At 41.2% G+C, this 13,011-nt stretch overlaps 2 protein-coding genes across 2 annotated transcripts; both read right to left on the reverse strand.

The window, feature by feature from the left end:
* Positions 1–516: 516 nt before the first annotated feature.
* On the reverse strand, positions 517–1,452 carry LOC128326967 (olfactory receptor 1019-like). Its single transcript, XM_053254971.1, has one exon. It carries the CDS (start codon positions 1,450–1,452, stop codon positions 517–519), a length of 936 nt encoding a protein of 311 aa, XP_053110946.1.
* Positions 1,453–11,840: 10,388 nt separating this feature from the next.
* LOC128340919 (olfactory receptor 1019-like) lies at positions 11,841–12,779 on the reverse strand. The gene has a single exon (XM_053286784.1). The coding sequence runs from the start codon at positions 12,777–12,779 to the stop codon at positions 11,841–11,843; it is 939 nt and encodes a 312-aa protein (XP_053142759.1).
* Positions 12,780–13,011: the final 232 nt, after the last annotated feature.

Genomic DNA, 13,011 nt, shown 5'->3' on the forward strand with positions numbered 1-13,011 from the left:
GACTTTAATAAGCCAGGCTTTGCACTCTGGTTTCTCCACAGTAGGTACCCAGTGTTAAGCAGCCTGCCTCAGTGAACAAATTTATATGTGGATAGACTTGAAAGGATACCTTGAAAATGAAGGGATATCTGCTTCTTGATAGACTCACAGGACATAATTCCTGAAGGAGAAGCTGCAACATGCATCTGGCAAGAGAAGCAACATAAAATAACTAGTAAAACAAGCAAGAGGTTTAAATTTATATTTTAAAACAATAGTCATACATAAAAGAGGTTGTGTTCCAAAAGTTCATTTGTAAGTTGGATGTTTATATCTCAGAATACATATAGATCCTATGAGGGGTGACTTGCTTGTATTTGCGAATTGGTGTTTGTAAGTTGGAGACTTGATTAATTTAATATGATATGGAGCTTTATTGGTAGGTATGGATCAATTATAAGTTGGGGAGTGCCTGTAATCATACACAGAAAATTGCTTCTCAGATTAGCTTCTCCATAAATGCATTTTCCTGATTATTTACTGAAAACTCGTTATGCCTATCATCCTTTTCACAGCTTCCTTCACTTCCTTGTTTCTTAAACTATAAATCAAGGGATTTAGCATAGGGATCAGCAGAGTATAAAACACAGAGACGAATTTGTCCTGGTCCATTGTGTAACCTGAGGTGGGTCGCAAATACATAAAGATCAGAGTCCCATAGAATATAGTGACTGCTGTGAGGTGAGAAGCACAGGTAGAGAATGCTTTGTGCCTACCCTCAGAAGATCGGATTTTCAAGATGGTAGTGACAATGTAAATGTAGGAGACTACAACAATCAAAATAGTACTCATGACAACTATAGAAGACAAGGTAAAGTGAACGATGTCTGTGTTGTGGATGTCAGAACAGGACAGCTTCAGGATGGGAGGGATATCACAGAAGAAGTGATTGATTACATTGGAACCACAGAATGACAAAGAAAATATAAAACTGGCTTGTGTAGTAGAATTAACAAAGCCAGTTATGTATGATACAATAACAAGCACGACACAAAGTCTCTTGGACATTGCCGTGCTATAAAGTAGTGGATTACAAATGGCTACAAAGCGGTCATAGGCCATTACACCCAAGAGGCAGCATTCATTAGTCACAAAGATACAGATGAAATAAAACTGCACAGCACACTCAATAAAGGATATAGTCCTGTTGTCAGATGTAAAAGTCATAAGCAACTTAGGGGCAATGACAGATGAGTAACCAACATCTACAATTGATAGGTTACAGAGGAAGAAGTACATTGGAGTATGAAGTCGGGCATCAACATGGATTAAAATAATCATTCCAAAATTCCCCACCAGGGTGACCATGTAGATGCCAAGGAACAGCACAAAGAGGGGAATCTGCAGCTGTGGATAATCCATGAATCCCACCAAAATGAATTCTGTCACAGTGGTATGATTTCTTTTCTCCATTGATCTTCATTTGCACTGCACTATAAAACAAAAATAAAACTTCCTGTTAAATGAGCACCTACAGTAAATGAGCACTAGGGATGTGCACAAAACTGGTTTGCCAGGTTTGGTTCAAATTCAAACTAAGTTCGAACTGAGAGGGGGAGGTTTGGGTTTGGTTTTGCTTGAACCCCCCCCCCCCGTTCAGTTCAAATTTGAACCTCTTTGAACCTCCAAAAGTGGTTGGGGTGGTAGTTGGCACCCATGGGTACCTACTACCTAACCACCAAAGCAATTGGACACTCGTACGATTCCATCCAAACCTCAAAGCAATCAGACACTCCTATGATTTTTAATGAATTTTTGAAATATTATTAATCATTTTTCTCAGAGGGTATAATGGGACTCGAAGCAGCCCATTATCCCCTATTGTGGAGTACCTAGGGGCACAAAAGTGGGGTGGGTGGTAAGCACCCTGGGGTGCCTACCACCCACAAAATACCAAGGCAATCAGACACTCCTCCAATTATTGGTGCATTTTTAAAGTATTTTTGAATTCCTCATAGGGAATAATGAGGATTGCAGCAAATGTATAGCTTCACATCGGGGGGGGGAGGGGTGGCCTAGAGCGGAGTGTGGTGGGTGGTAGTTCCCAAGGGGAGCAAGGAAGCTATCAGAATTATTTGAAAGAAATTGGGCAGAGGGCTTTTTAAAAAAGTGATATTTGAAGTTTACGTGTCTTTAAGGTTTTTCTCCATAGGGAAGAATGGAGGTTTCAGCAGCCCCATAACTGCACTTGGGGGTTTCTGGGATGGCCCAGAGCGAGTGGTGGTGTAGTGCACAGAGGGTGCCAACCACCCCCACAGGGTTTTGTTGTTTCTGAGGTGTTCTGAGTAGTAGATTCTCTGGTAGCAAATTCTCTGGTAGCAAATGAGAGTGGATTCATGGTTTGTCATTGAAAATCTTGTATGCAAAGAGAAACATCTCTTTGGGAAGCACAGTAGACTTCAGAGGGAAGAGGAGATAAATGACCTCTTTCCTTGCCCATGTGATGGTGCATTGTTGGTTTGGATGTCAGGCCCTGCTGCATTACAACAGTGCTAATTTGTATATCTGTCAGTAAGTTTTGCTTCTGAGAAAACATGGTTAGGATCAGGTTATAAGAATTCCTTTTGGAACTGCAACAAGACCACAAGCAGAGAAGAAATTCTTATTATAAAAGGTTCACTTGGAGCCAGTTCAGGCAAGCGTCCACTAGCACATTAGCTATGAACCTGCTGGCCCCAATGTCACTAAAGAATGTTCCAATGTGCTTTCGGGATATCGTTTAATCATGTGAGAGAGGTGTCTATTTGAATCGCCCCTCATACATGATTTAAACCACCCTGAGCCATTTTTGGAAGGGCAGTACAGAAATCAAATATATACATACATACATACATACATACATACACAGACACACACACAGAGACATACATACACAGAGAGAGAGAGAGAGAGAGAGAGAGAGAGAGAGAGAGAATGAATCCCAACAGGGTGTCAGGGTGTCCTTTAGTGATATCAGGGTGGGTGTGTTCTCAACGCATCCCCACCTGGACACATGGGTCAGCAAATGCTCATCCAAACTGGCTCCTGGAGCATTTTTGGATACATGCTGTTGGCAAATAATAGTGGGAAGGCTGTTGTCTGTGTGGTTTATGAGCTTCCCAGAAGCATCTATCTACCTTGCCACTGTTGGAAGCAGTGTGTACTCAAGTACAAGGACTTCTGGTCTTACCTAGCAGGGTTTCATTTTTAGATGATGGTAGTATATATACATGAATCTTACTAAAAATCATACAAAGCAAGACCTATTCCTATCAAGACATATTCCAGAAAAATAAACTGTGCGTTACTTTGAAGAGCATGCTGAAGGAATGTCAAGAGAGATCCAGAACATGTCGAGATTCCTATTCCCATATTGGATAGTGCCAGAAGGAATCGTTGGCTGTCATTATGAAGAAAATTATGCAAAGTAGTCCCACTGAAGGCATTAAGGGTTAGGCATTGCCTAACCTGTCCTTTTAATTTCAATGGCACTACTTTGAATAATTTTCCTCCTCATCTCAGCCATTTTGATTAGCAGTTCCGATAGTAGGGATACCCAGAATTCCTTAATGTAAAACCACTAGTCTCTCAATGAAGAATATTACTTCAAAATAAATTTAATTAATTAATTCAAATAACTAGTTGATTCATAAGAATTTTCACTGAAGAATCCAGCACCATCATCACATGTATGTTTCATATGGTAACATTCTGACACTGTAAGTTTTTAGACAATCAATTATGGGCCAGAGTGGTGTCAAAGGTTGACCAGGTCAGACACAGGCTATGGATCTATGGTGATAAACAAGCCCACTTTGCTGACCCTTGAAGCCTCAGTCACCAAGTCAGTCACCCCAATAGGAGGCTCTGGCAAACATACCAGATGAGAGTGGACTGTAGATGAAGACTGAAGACCCAGCATTTATTTGGGGGCCAGAACAGAGATTTGCACCGGGGTCCCCTACAACCTGGCACCTACCCTGCATATATCTATTCAACACATTCTGTTCATCACCTTATATGTAAGTCCACCTCATCCAGTCCGTCACTGCTAAATGAAAATAAAACAACCTTGACTGATTGAGACTGAAAAAATTCTAAACAAATGTTCTAGAAAGCAAGCCCCACTGAACACGTTGGGACTTACTTCTGGTTCCACACAGACAGGCTTACACTGTATTCAAAATAAAAGAACTAGATGAAGCTATCCTGTTTGGCCCATCTTTTCCCTGCTGAACATTCCATTGTCCTAATGACTGAAATTAGATAAAAATGCTGGACCTTCTGGGTAGGCCCAACTCAGCAACATTTTTATAAAGAGGTAAAATAACTCAATATATATTAGAATTCCAAACATCACAGCAGATGTAAGAAATTGGGCATGCAAGACAAAAATGAGGCAAAATAGCTATTTAAGCTGTTATCAATAAAGCTGGAGGAACCTACCCATAAAAAGAAGAGATATTTCATCCATGAATGCAAGTATGTTGTACAAATTAGCAAGGAGAGTTTATATTTTCTTCACTGGCAACAAGGGAAAGAAACCCTAAGGCCTTTTTCCCCCGTAAGACATCTTAGTGGTTTTAAAATTCCCTTTGGGCCCAATGGAAATTTGGTATGATTGTACTGAGGCTTCTTGTCTCCGTTCTATTGCTCCAGTCCACCTGAAGTCAACACTTGTTATTCTTTAGTTCCAAGCTTTGAAGCCAGCTATCTAAGCCAAAATTTCTTCCCTACTAATTGAGAAATAAAGATGTAAGTCCTTGAGTGTATACAGAAGCACACTGGGGAAGACAGATAATTGATTCTACCTTGGATAATGAGACAATGAAGAAAATAGGGAGGCGTGGAGCTGGGGAGCCCTCTGGAGCTCGGGGGCCCAGGTTCATTGAACCTACCTGTAGGGATGTGCGTTTTGTTTTGGGTACAAAATGTTTTGTGCACAAAACAGGCCATTTCAGCTGTTTTGTAGCCAAAACAAAACACCCAGTGCTCAAAACAGAAAATTTTGTAGCCAAAATGAAACGTCCCTGTTGCGGATACAAAACATTTTGTTGTTTGGGATGTTTTGGAACTCCATTTAGCAATCGCAAAAAGTCTTTCTCCTTCAGTCTCCATTTTGAGTTTTAACATCTGTTTGAATTTCCAGCCCTTCCAGCCTACAGATTGGCCAGCAAAAGCATGGGCTGATCTGCTGGCAATTGCCTCCTTATTCCTTTAAAGGAAATTTAAGGGTATATTTTACCCTCATTGGCCAGTGCGCATTTCACTGTTGTTGTTTCACACTGTTGTGTGTAGATCAATTGCATTTTGGTTGGGGGGGGGCTGTAGATGTGCATGACCTTTGGAAATCTGCCTGATTTTTTCCAAAGCTCTGCTGTTGTTAATGTGTGATGTTGATGTCATCATCAGTTTTATTATGGCCATTGGCCAGCAGATGATGTTGATGTTATTTGGGGTGGATTTGGGGCAGAAAGGGGGATTTGGGGGCAGAAGAGTGGTTCAGGTGGTAGTGCCCCAATGGGTGCCTGCTACCACCCAGATTCCAAAGGAATTGGGAAAAGGGCTAATTTTTAAATAATTTCTGAAGTTGACATGTCTTTGGGGCAGAAAGGGGGCCTGAGGGGAAAAACAGTGGGTTGGGTGGCAGTGCCCCAAGGGGTGCCTGCCACAACCCAGATTCCAAAGGAATAGGGCAAAGGGCTGATTTCTTAGGAATTGTTGACATTTACGCTTCTTTAAGGTTTCCCCCTGCCCTATGAGATAATGGAGGTTTCAGCAGACCCATAACTCTACCTGGGGGGCACTGAGGTGGCTGGGAGCGAGTGGTGGTGTAGTGAACATAGGGTGCCAAACACCCCCATGGGTTGCTAACCCATGGGGTGCTGGGTGCTGTTGTTTCTGAGGTGTTCTGAGTGTAGATTCTCTGGTAGCATATGAGATTTTCAACAACAAACCATGAATCCACTCTCGTATGCTACCAGAGAATCTGAATCTACACTCAAAACATCTCAGAAACAACAGAACCCAGTACCCCATGGGTTAGCAACCCATGGGGGTGGTTGGCACCCTATGTGCTCTACACCACCACTCGCTCTGGGCCACCCTGGTGCCCCCAAGTGCAGTTATGGGGCAGCAATTTTGGAGGTCCATCATTCCCTATGGGGAAGAACTTTACAGACACACAAATTCCATCACATCTTTAAAAATCAGCCCTCTGCCCAATTCCTTTGAAATAATTCTGGCAGCTTCCTTGCCCCCACTGGACACTACCACCCACCCCACTCTGCTCTGGGCCACCCCTTTCCCCCCAGCATGAAGCTATACTTTTGCTGAAACCTCCATTCTACCCTATGGGAAAAATCCTATACTTCAAAAATTCACCAAAAATCAGCCCTTTGCCCAATTCCTCTGAAATGTGGGTGGTAGTTTCCACCCATTGGACACTACCACCCCCACTCACTAGTTTTCCCCTCGGGCCATTTTTAAAAATCCAAAATGTTTCGGATTTGGATTTTGCAATTTCGAACAAAGAACACAATTGGGGTGTTTCAGATTGGCTGATTTTGAACAAAGAACAAAATGGGGGTGTTTCAGATTCGGGCCAAAAGCAAAACAGGAAAAAACCAAAATGCGCAACCCTACCCATCTGCTCAATTATAGGTACACCCCTAGCTGTAATCAGAACAATAATTGGTTCTGATGCTATGCAAAGCAAATCAGGGCATTCTTCATTGCAATGAAAAATTCTATTTAAAATGTCCCCAATATAAGCAATAGATTTGATTCAATCCTGCATTGTATCCACATTGCATCCAAGTGTTGGATTGTGAAGGGGGGGTTACCTTTAAATAAGATCCAACATTCTGCAAAGAAAGCAGCTTCAGCAATTTAAATTGTTGCCATTCCCTCCATATTCTTGCCCTAGATCCACCAGGGAAGGAAGCAACATCATTCAGTTGCATCCTTTTCCAGGTGCATTCATTACTGGGTGAAAAATGGCTGTGTACCCTTTGATTCCAGGTGCAGCTATCCCACCCCCCAAGTCACATTCCCCCAATGTAATTATGTTGCCTCCTGCTCTTGCATTCCAGGGTGAGAAGATGGAGGGAAAGGTGGCAATTTGAATCACTGCCACCACAGCTGCCTTCTGGATAGCTGCTTTCTTCACAAAATGCTGGAACTTCTTTAAAGTTAAGCCCCCACATCCCAACTGAATGCACTGAGCCAAGACTGTCAGGAATCTGGGCCATGGGCAGTAGTCCAAGGGTGCAAGTTCGAAGCTAGGGATGTGCGAACCAGTTTGGATCCGAACCGTTTCCGGCTCGGAGGTTCGGATCCGAACCGAACTGGGGTGGTTTGTTTAGAACCGGTTCGGACAAGTTTGGATCAGTTTGGACACCTGAAAATTGGTAGGATGGTAGCTGGCACCCAGGGGTACGTGTCACCCAAACCCCAAAGCAATCGGACACTCGTACGATTTTTTTATGAATTTTTGAAAAAAAATCTATTTTTTTTCTCATAAGATATAATGGGACTCGAACCAGGCCATTATTCCTTATTGGGGAGCACCCATGGGTGCCAACAACCATGCAAACCCAGAAGCAATCAGACACCCCTATGATTTTTTAATGAATATTTGAAATATTTTTAATTATTTTTCTCATTGAGTATAATGGGACATAAACCAGTCCATATCACCTATTGTGGAGCACCTAGGGACACAAAAGTGGGGTGGGTGGTAGACAGACAGGGCTGCCTACCACCCAAAAAATCCCAAGGCAATTGGACACTCCTCTGATTATTGGTGAATTGTTAAAGTATTTTTGAATTCCTCATAGAGAATAATTAGGATTGCAGCAAATGTATAGCTTCACGGTGGGGGGAAAGGGGTGTCGTAGAGTGCAGTGTGGTGGGTGGTAGTTCCTAGGGTGGGCAAGGAAGCTATCAGAATTATTTGAAAGGAATTGGGCAAAAGGGTTATTTTTAAGTGATTTTTGAAGTTTACGCGTCTTTAAGGTTTTTCTCCATAAAGAAGCATGGAGGTGTCAGCAAATGTATAGCTTCACGTCGGGGGCAAAGGGGTGGCCTAGAGCAGTGTGGGGTTGGTGGTAGTGCCAGGTAGGGGCAAGGAAGCTATCAGAATTATTTGAAAGGATTTGGGCACAGGGATGATTTTAAAGTGATTTTTGAAGTTTACGCGTCTTTAAGGTTTTCCCCCATTAGGTATAATGAAGGGTGTATCGCTTCACGTCGGGGGGAAAAGAAGAGATGTTTCTCTTTGCATACAAGATTTTCAATGACAAACCATGAATCCACTCTCATTTGCCACCAGAGAATTTGCTACCAGAGAATCTGCTACTCAGAACACCTCAGAAACAACAAAACCCTGTGGGGGTGGTTGGCACCCTCTGTGCACTACACCACCACTTGCTCTGGGCCATCCCAGAAACCCCCAAGTGCAGTTATGGGGCTGCTGAAACCTCCATTCTTCCCTATGGAGAAAAACCTTAAAGACACGTAAACTTCAAATATCACTTTTTTTAAAAGCCCTCTGCCCAATTTCTTTCAAATAATTCTGATAGCTTCCTTGCTCCCCTTGGGAACTACCACCCACCACACTCCGCTCTAGGCCACCCCTTTCCCCCCGATGTGAAGCTATACATTTGCTGCAATCCTCATTATTCCCTATGAGGAATTCAAAAATACTTTAAAAATGCACCAATAATTGGAGGAGTGTCCGATTGCCTTGGTATTTTGTGGGTGGTAGGCACCCCAGGGTGCCTACCACCCACCCCACTTTTGTGCCCCTAGGTATTCCACAATAGGGGATAATGGGCTGCTTCGAGTCCCATTATACCCTCTGAGAAAAATGATTAATAATATTTCAAAAATTCATTAAAAATCATAGGAGTGTCTGATTGCTTTGAGGTTTGGATGGAATCGTACGAGTGTCCAACTGCTTTGGGGGTTAGGTAGTAGGTACCCATGGGTGCCAACTACCACCCCAACCACTTTTGGAGGTTCAAAAAGGTTCAAATTTGAACTGAACGGGGGGGGGGAGGTCAAGCAAAACCAAACCCAAACATTCCCCTTCTCAGTTCGAACTTAGTTTAATTCGAACCAAACCTGGCAAACCAGTTTTGTGAACATCCCTAGTGCTCATTTACTGTAGGTGCCCATTTAACAGGAAGTTTTATTTTTGTTTTATAGTGCAGTGCAAATGAAGATCAATGGAGAAAAAAAATCATACCACTGTGACAGAATTCATTTTGGTGGGATTCATGGATAATCCACAGCTGCAGATTCCCCTCTTTGTGCTGTTCCTTGGCATCTACATGGTCACCCTGGTCTCTACATGGGGCCAGGGTGACCATAAAATAATTTCAAATATTCATAAAAAATCATAGGGGTGTCCGATTGCTTCGAGGTTTGGGTGGTTGTTGGAACCCATGGGTGCTCCACAATAGGGAATAATGGGCTGGTTGGAGTCCCATTATACCTTATGAGAGAAAAATAAAAATTAATTTCAAAAATTCATTAAAAAAATTGTACGAGTGTCCGATTGCTTTGGGATTTGGGTGGCAGGTACCCATGGGTGCCAGCTACCACCCCACCCACCTTTAGAGGTTCAAACCAGTTTGAAATGGTTTGAAATGGTTCAAATTCAAACTGAACTGGGGGGGTTCGAACAAAACCAAAACCGAACCACCCCCTCCTGGTTCGAACCTGGTTCAAATTTGAACCCAACCGGGCAAACTGGTTTTGTGCACATCCCTACAAACAAACAGTTAAAATTTCATCTTTCGGCATATTCAGATGTCCCAATATATTCAGTGAGGCTTTCTTTCTGCCAAAATCAAAATATGAGAATGGTCTTTTAAGCAAAGTCTATCATAGAGGTACCCAGCAACTCCTCTTGTAGGATTGAATTGGATCATTTTCAGTTTGCTACTTCTGATGATGTGGACAAACTGCTTCAGACTGTACGCCCCGCCACCTGCTCTCTTGACCCTTGCCTATCTTGGCTTTTCACCTGAAAGTCATATTCTGACTCTGGGCCAGTCACTTCTCTCTCAGCCTAGCCTACTTCACAGGGCTGTTGTGAAAGAGAAACTTAAGTATGTAGTACACTGCTCTGGGCTCCTTGGAGGAAGAGCGGGATATAAATGTAACAACACTGACAATACAATTCAGCCATCCCAGGTCCTTGAGAAGGACTCAATGTCTGGATAAAACTAACCAGCCAATAACACCTGTCTGACTGTGTAAAGAAGAAATAATAATAATAATAATAATAATAATAATAATAAGAAGAAGAAGAAGAAGAAGAAGAAGAAGAAGAAGAAGAAGCCAAAAATTGGTGGGACCATAAAATTGGTGGGACCATAAAATAATAATAAGCCAAAAATTGGTGGGACCATAAAATTGAAAAAGTTGAAGAAAATGAAGATGTAAAAATATTATGGGACTTCCGACTACAAACAGACAAACATCTGCCACACAATACACCGGATATAACTGTAGTCAAGAAGAAAGAAAAACAAGTTAAAATAATCGACCCGGCGATTATAATCATTACTATTTCATTTTGCTTTGTGCTTGTCACAGTAACTCATATATAAATAAGTTACATATTGTCTTTTTAATAAGTTTGTAAGAGACTAAAATACCACAACTTTTTGAAAGTAGTTTCACAAATTGCTAAAATGAACATAAAGCATTTCCCCTCCCGCATCGAAAGTCTATTTTTATACACTTGCTTCAAAATAAGTTTTGTTTCGGGCCTTGCTGAGTCTCAGAGCTAAGAGTGAAGAGATACAGCACCCTCAGCCTTCACCTCCCAAAGCTGCTTGCCTTCCCTCAGCCTCTGTTTGCTTCTCAGGCTAACTCCAGTCTGCTTACATCACCCTCACCATTGGCTCTGTGATCCTTATAGATCACACCCTGGCTTTCTGGCCCTGCCTCTTCCTCACTCCTTGTCCATGTATGAGCTTCCTCGTGTTCAGTTGCACTTTATTTGTTATCTCCTTTCACATGTAGCAGCCCTTGTTTAAACAGCAAATACTTTCCCACCACCCCACTACCTATTTCCCAGCCACCCTTTTCTCCCTGACGTCACCCACACCCTTTGTTTGGAATCGCTGCTTCTTGTTTGTGTGTTGCCTTGAGCAGCACAAAAGGTTGTGCTGGCAATAGGTTTATGAGATGTATGTAATGATAGATGGGGTATCTTTACAAGCTTCTTGTGAGCTTCTTGATAGGCTCATGGAACACACCTAGTGAAGGAGGAGCTGCAACATGCAAGAAGGGAAATAAATGAAATTATTTTATAAAAACATTTTAATGTTTTATTCTTGTAGGGTTTGTAAATGTGTTTTAATTTGGTCTGTTTTTAACTGAGTTTTATTCACTTTGTCGTGTTTTATTTGTTTTATTGTTGTGAGGCGCTCCAAACAGAAGTGCACTGGATATAAACTGGATATAAATATTTTAAACATTGTATTTATTGTTTGTTTGTTTGTTTGATTGATTGATTATTGAACAGATTTATATACCGCCACTACCAAAGTCTCTAGTCAGTTTACAACAACAAAACAAATTAAAAAAATTAACACATTTTAATATATATATAAAATTTAAAGTTAAAACAAAAAAATTCAACTAAGAAACATCAGCTGAAACTTCAACTAAAAAACAATATAATGAATAAGATAAAACCAGCAAATGTGTTTTAATAGATTTTTAAACAGAAAGCAGTACTTGTACATAAATAATTATTTCTCAAATTATCTTCTCTGCAAATGCACTTGGCTGATTTTTCAATGAAAAGAGATTTTTCTGCCTATTACCCTTTTCACAGCTTCCTTCACTTCCTTGTTTCTTAAACTATAAACCAAGGGATTTAGCATGGGGATCACCAGGGTATAAAACACAGCGATGACTTTGTCTTGGTCCATTGTGTAACCTGAGGTGGGTCGCAAATACATAAAGATCAGAGTCCCATAGAATATAGTAACTGCTGTGAGGTGAGAGGCACAGGTAGAGAAGGCTTTGCATCTACCCTCAACAGACTGGATTTGTACGATTGTAATAACAATGTAAACATAGGAGACTACAACAATCAAAATAGTACTCATGACAACTATAGAAGAAAATGTAAAATGAACAAGGTCTGCCTTATGGATATCTGAACAGGACAGCTTTAAGATGGGAGAGATATCACAGAAGAAGTTATTGATTATATTGGAACCACAGAAAGGCAAAGAAAATATAAAAAATGTTTGTGCAGTCGAATTTGCAAAACTCGTTATGTATGATATAATAACAAGCATGACACAAAGTCTCTTGGATATCGCCGTGCTATAAAGTAGTGGATTACAAATGGCTACAAAGCGGTCATAGGCCATCATGCCCAAGAGACAGCATTCGTTGGTCAAAAAGAAACAAACAAAATAATACTGTATAGCACATTCAATAAAGGAAATGGTCCTGCTGTCAGATAAAAAAGACAGGAGCATCTTAGGACCAGTGACAGATGAATGACCAGCATCTACAATTGATAGGTTACTGAGGAAGAAGTACATTGGGGTCTGAAGTTGGGCATCAACATGGATTAAAATAACCATCCCAAGGTTCCCCACCAGGGCAACAATGTAAATGCCAAGGAACAACACAAAGAAGGGGATCTGCAGCTCTGGATAATCCATGAATCCCATCAAAATGAATTCTGTCACAGTGGTATGATTTCTTCCCTCCATTTATCCTCATTTGTTCTCCACTACAAGACAAAAATATCACTTGCTATTAAATGAGATCCTACTATGGATATTTATATACTGCTTTTCAACCAAAAAGTATGTAATCCTGTTTAATGCATCCTATGTAATTTGCTCTAGTCAGGATTTAAGCATGCTTGTTCTGTCTCTTATGTCTGAATAATGTTTCACCTCTGTTTTATGGCTGGATTTTACATGTACAATGTGTAATGCA

This window comes from Hemicordylus capensis, chromosome 1 (genome assembly GCF_027244095.1).
Source record: "Hemicordylus capensis ecotype Gifberg chromosome 1, rHemCap1.1.pri, whole genome shotgun sequence".
Classification (NCBI taxonomy): domain Eukaryota; kingdom Metazoa; phylum Chordata; class Lepidosauria; order Squamata; family Cordylidae; genus Hemicordylus; species Hemicordylus capensis.

What these genes read in the sequence shown, in the direction of transcription:
- LOC128340919 (XM_053286784.1), bottom strand. Translation starts at nt 12,779, where the DNA reads ATGGAGGGAAGAAATCATACCACTGTGACAGAATTCATTTTGATGGGA.
- LOC128326967 (XM_053254971.1), bottom strand. Translation starts at nt 1,452, where the DNA reads ATGGAGAAAAGAAATCATACCACTGTGACAGAATTCATTTTGGTGGGA.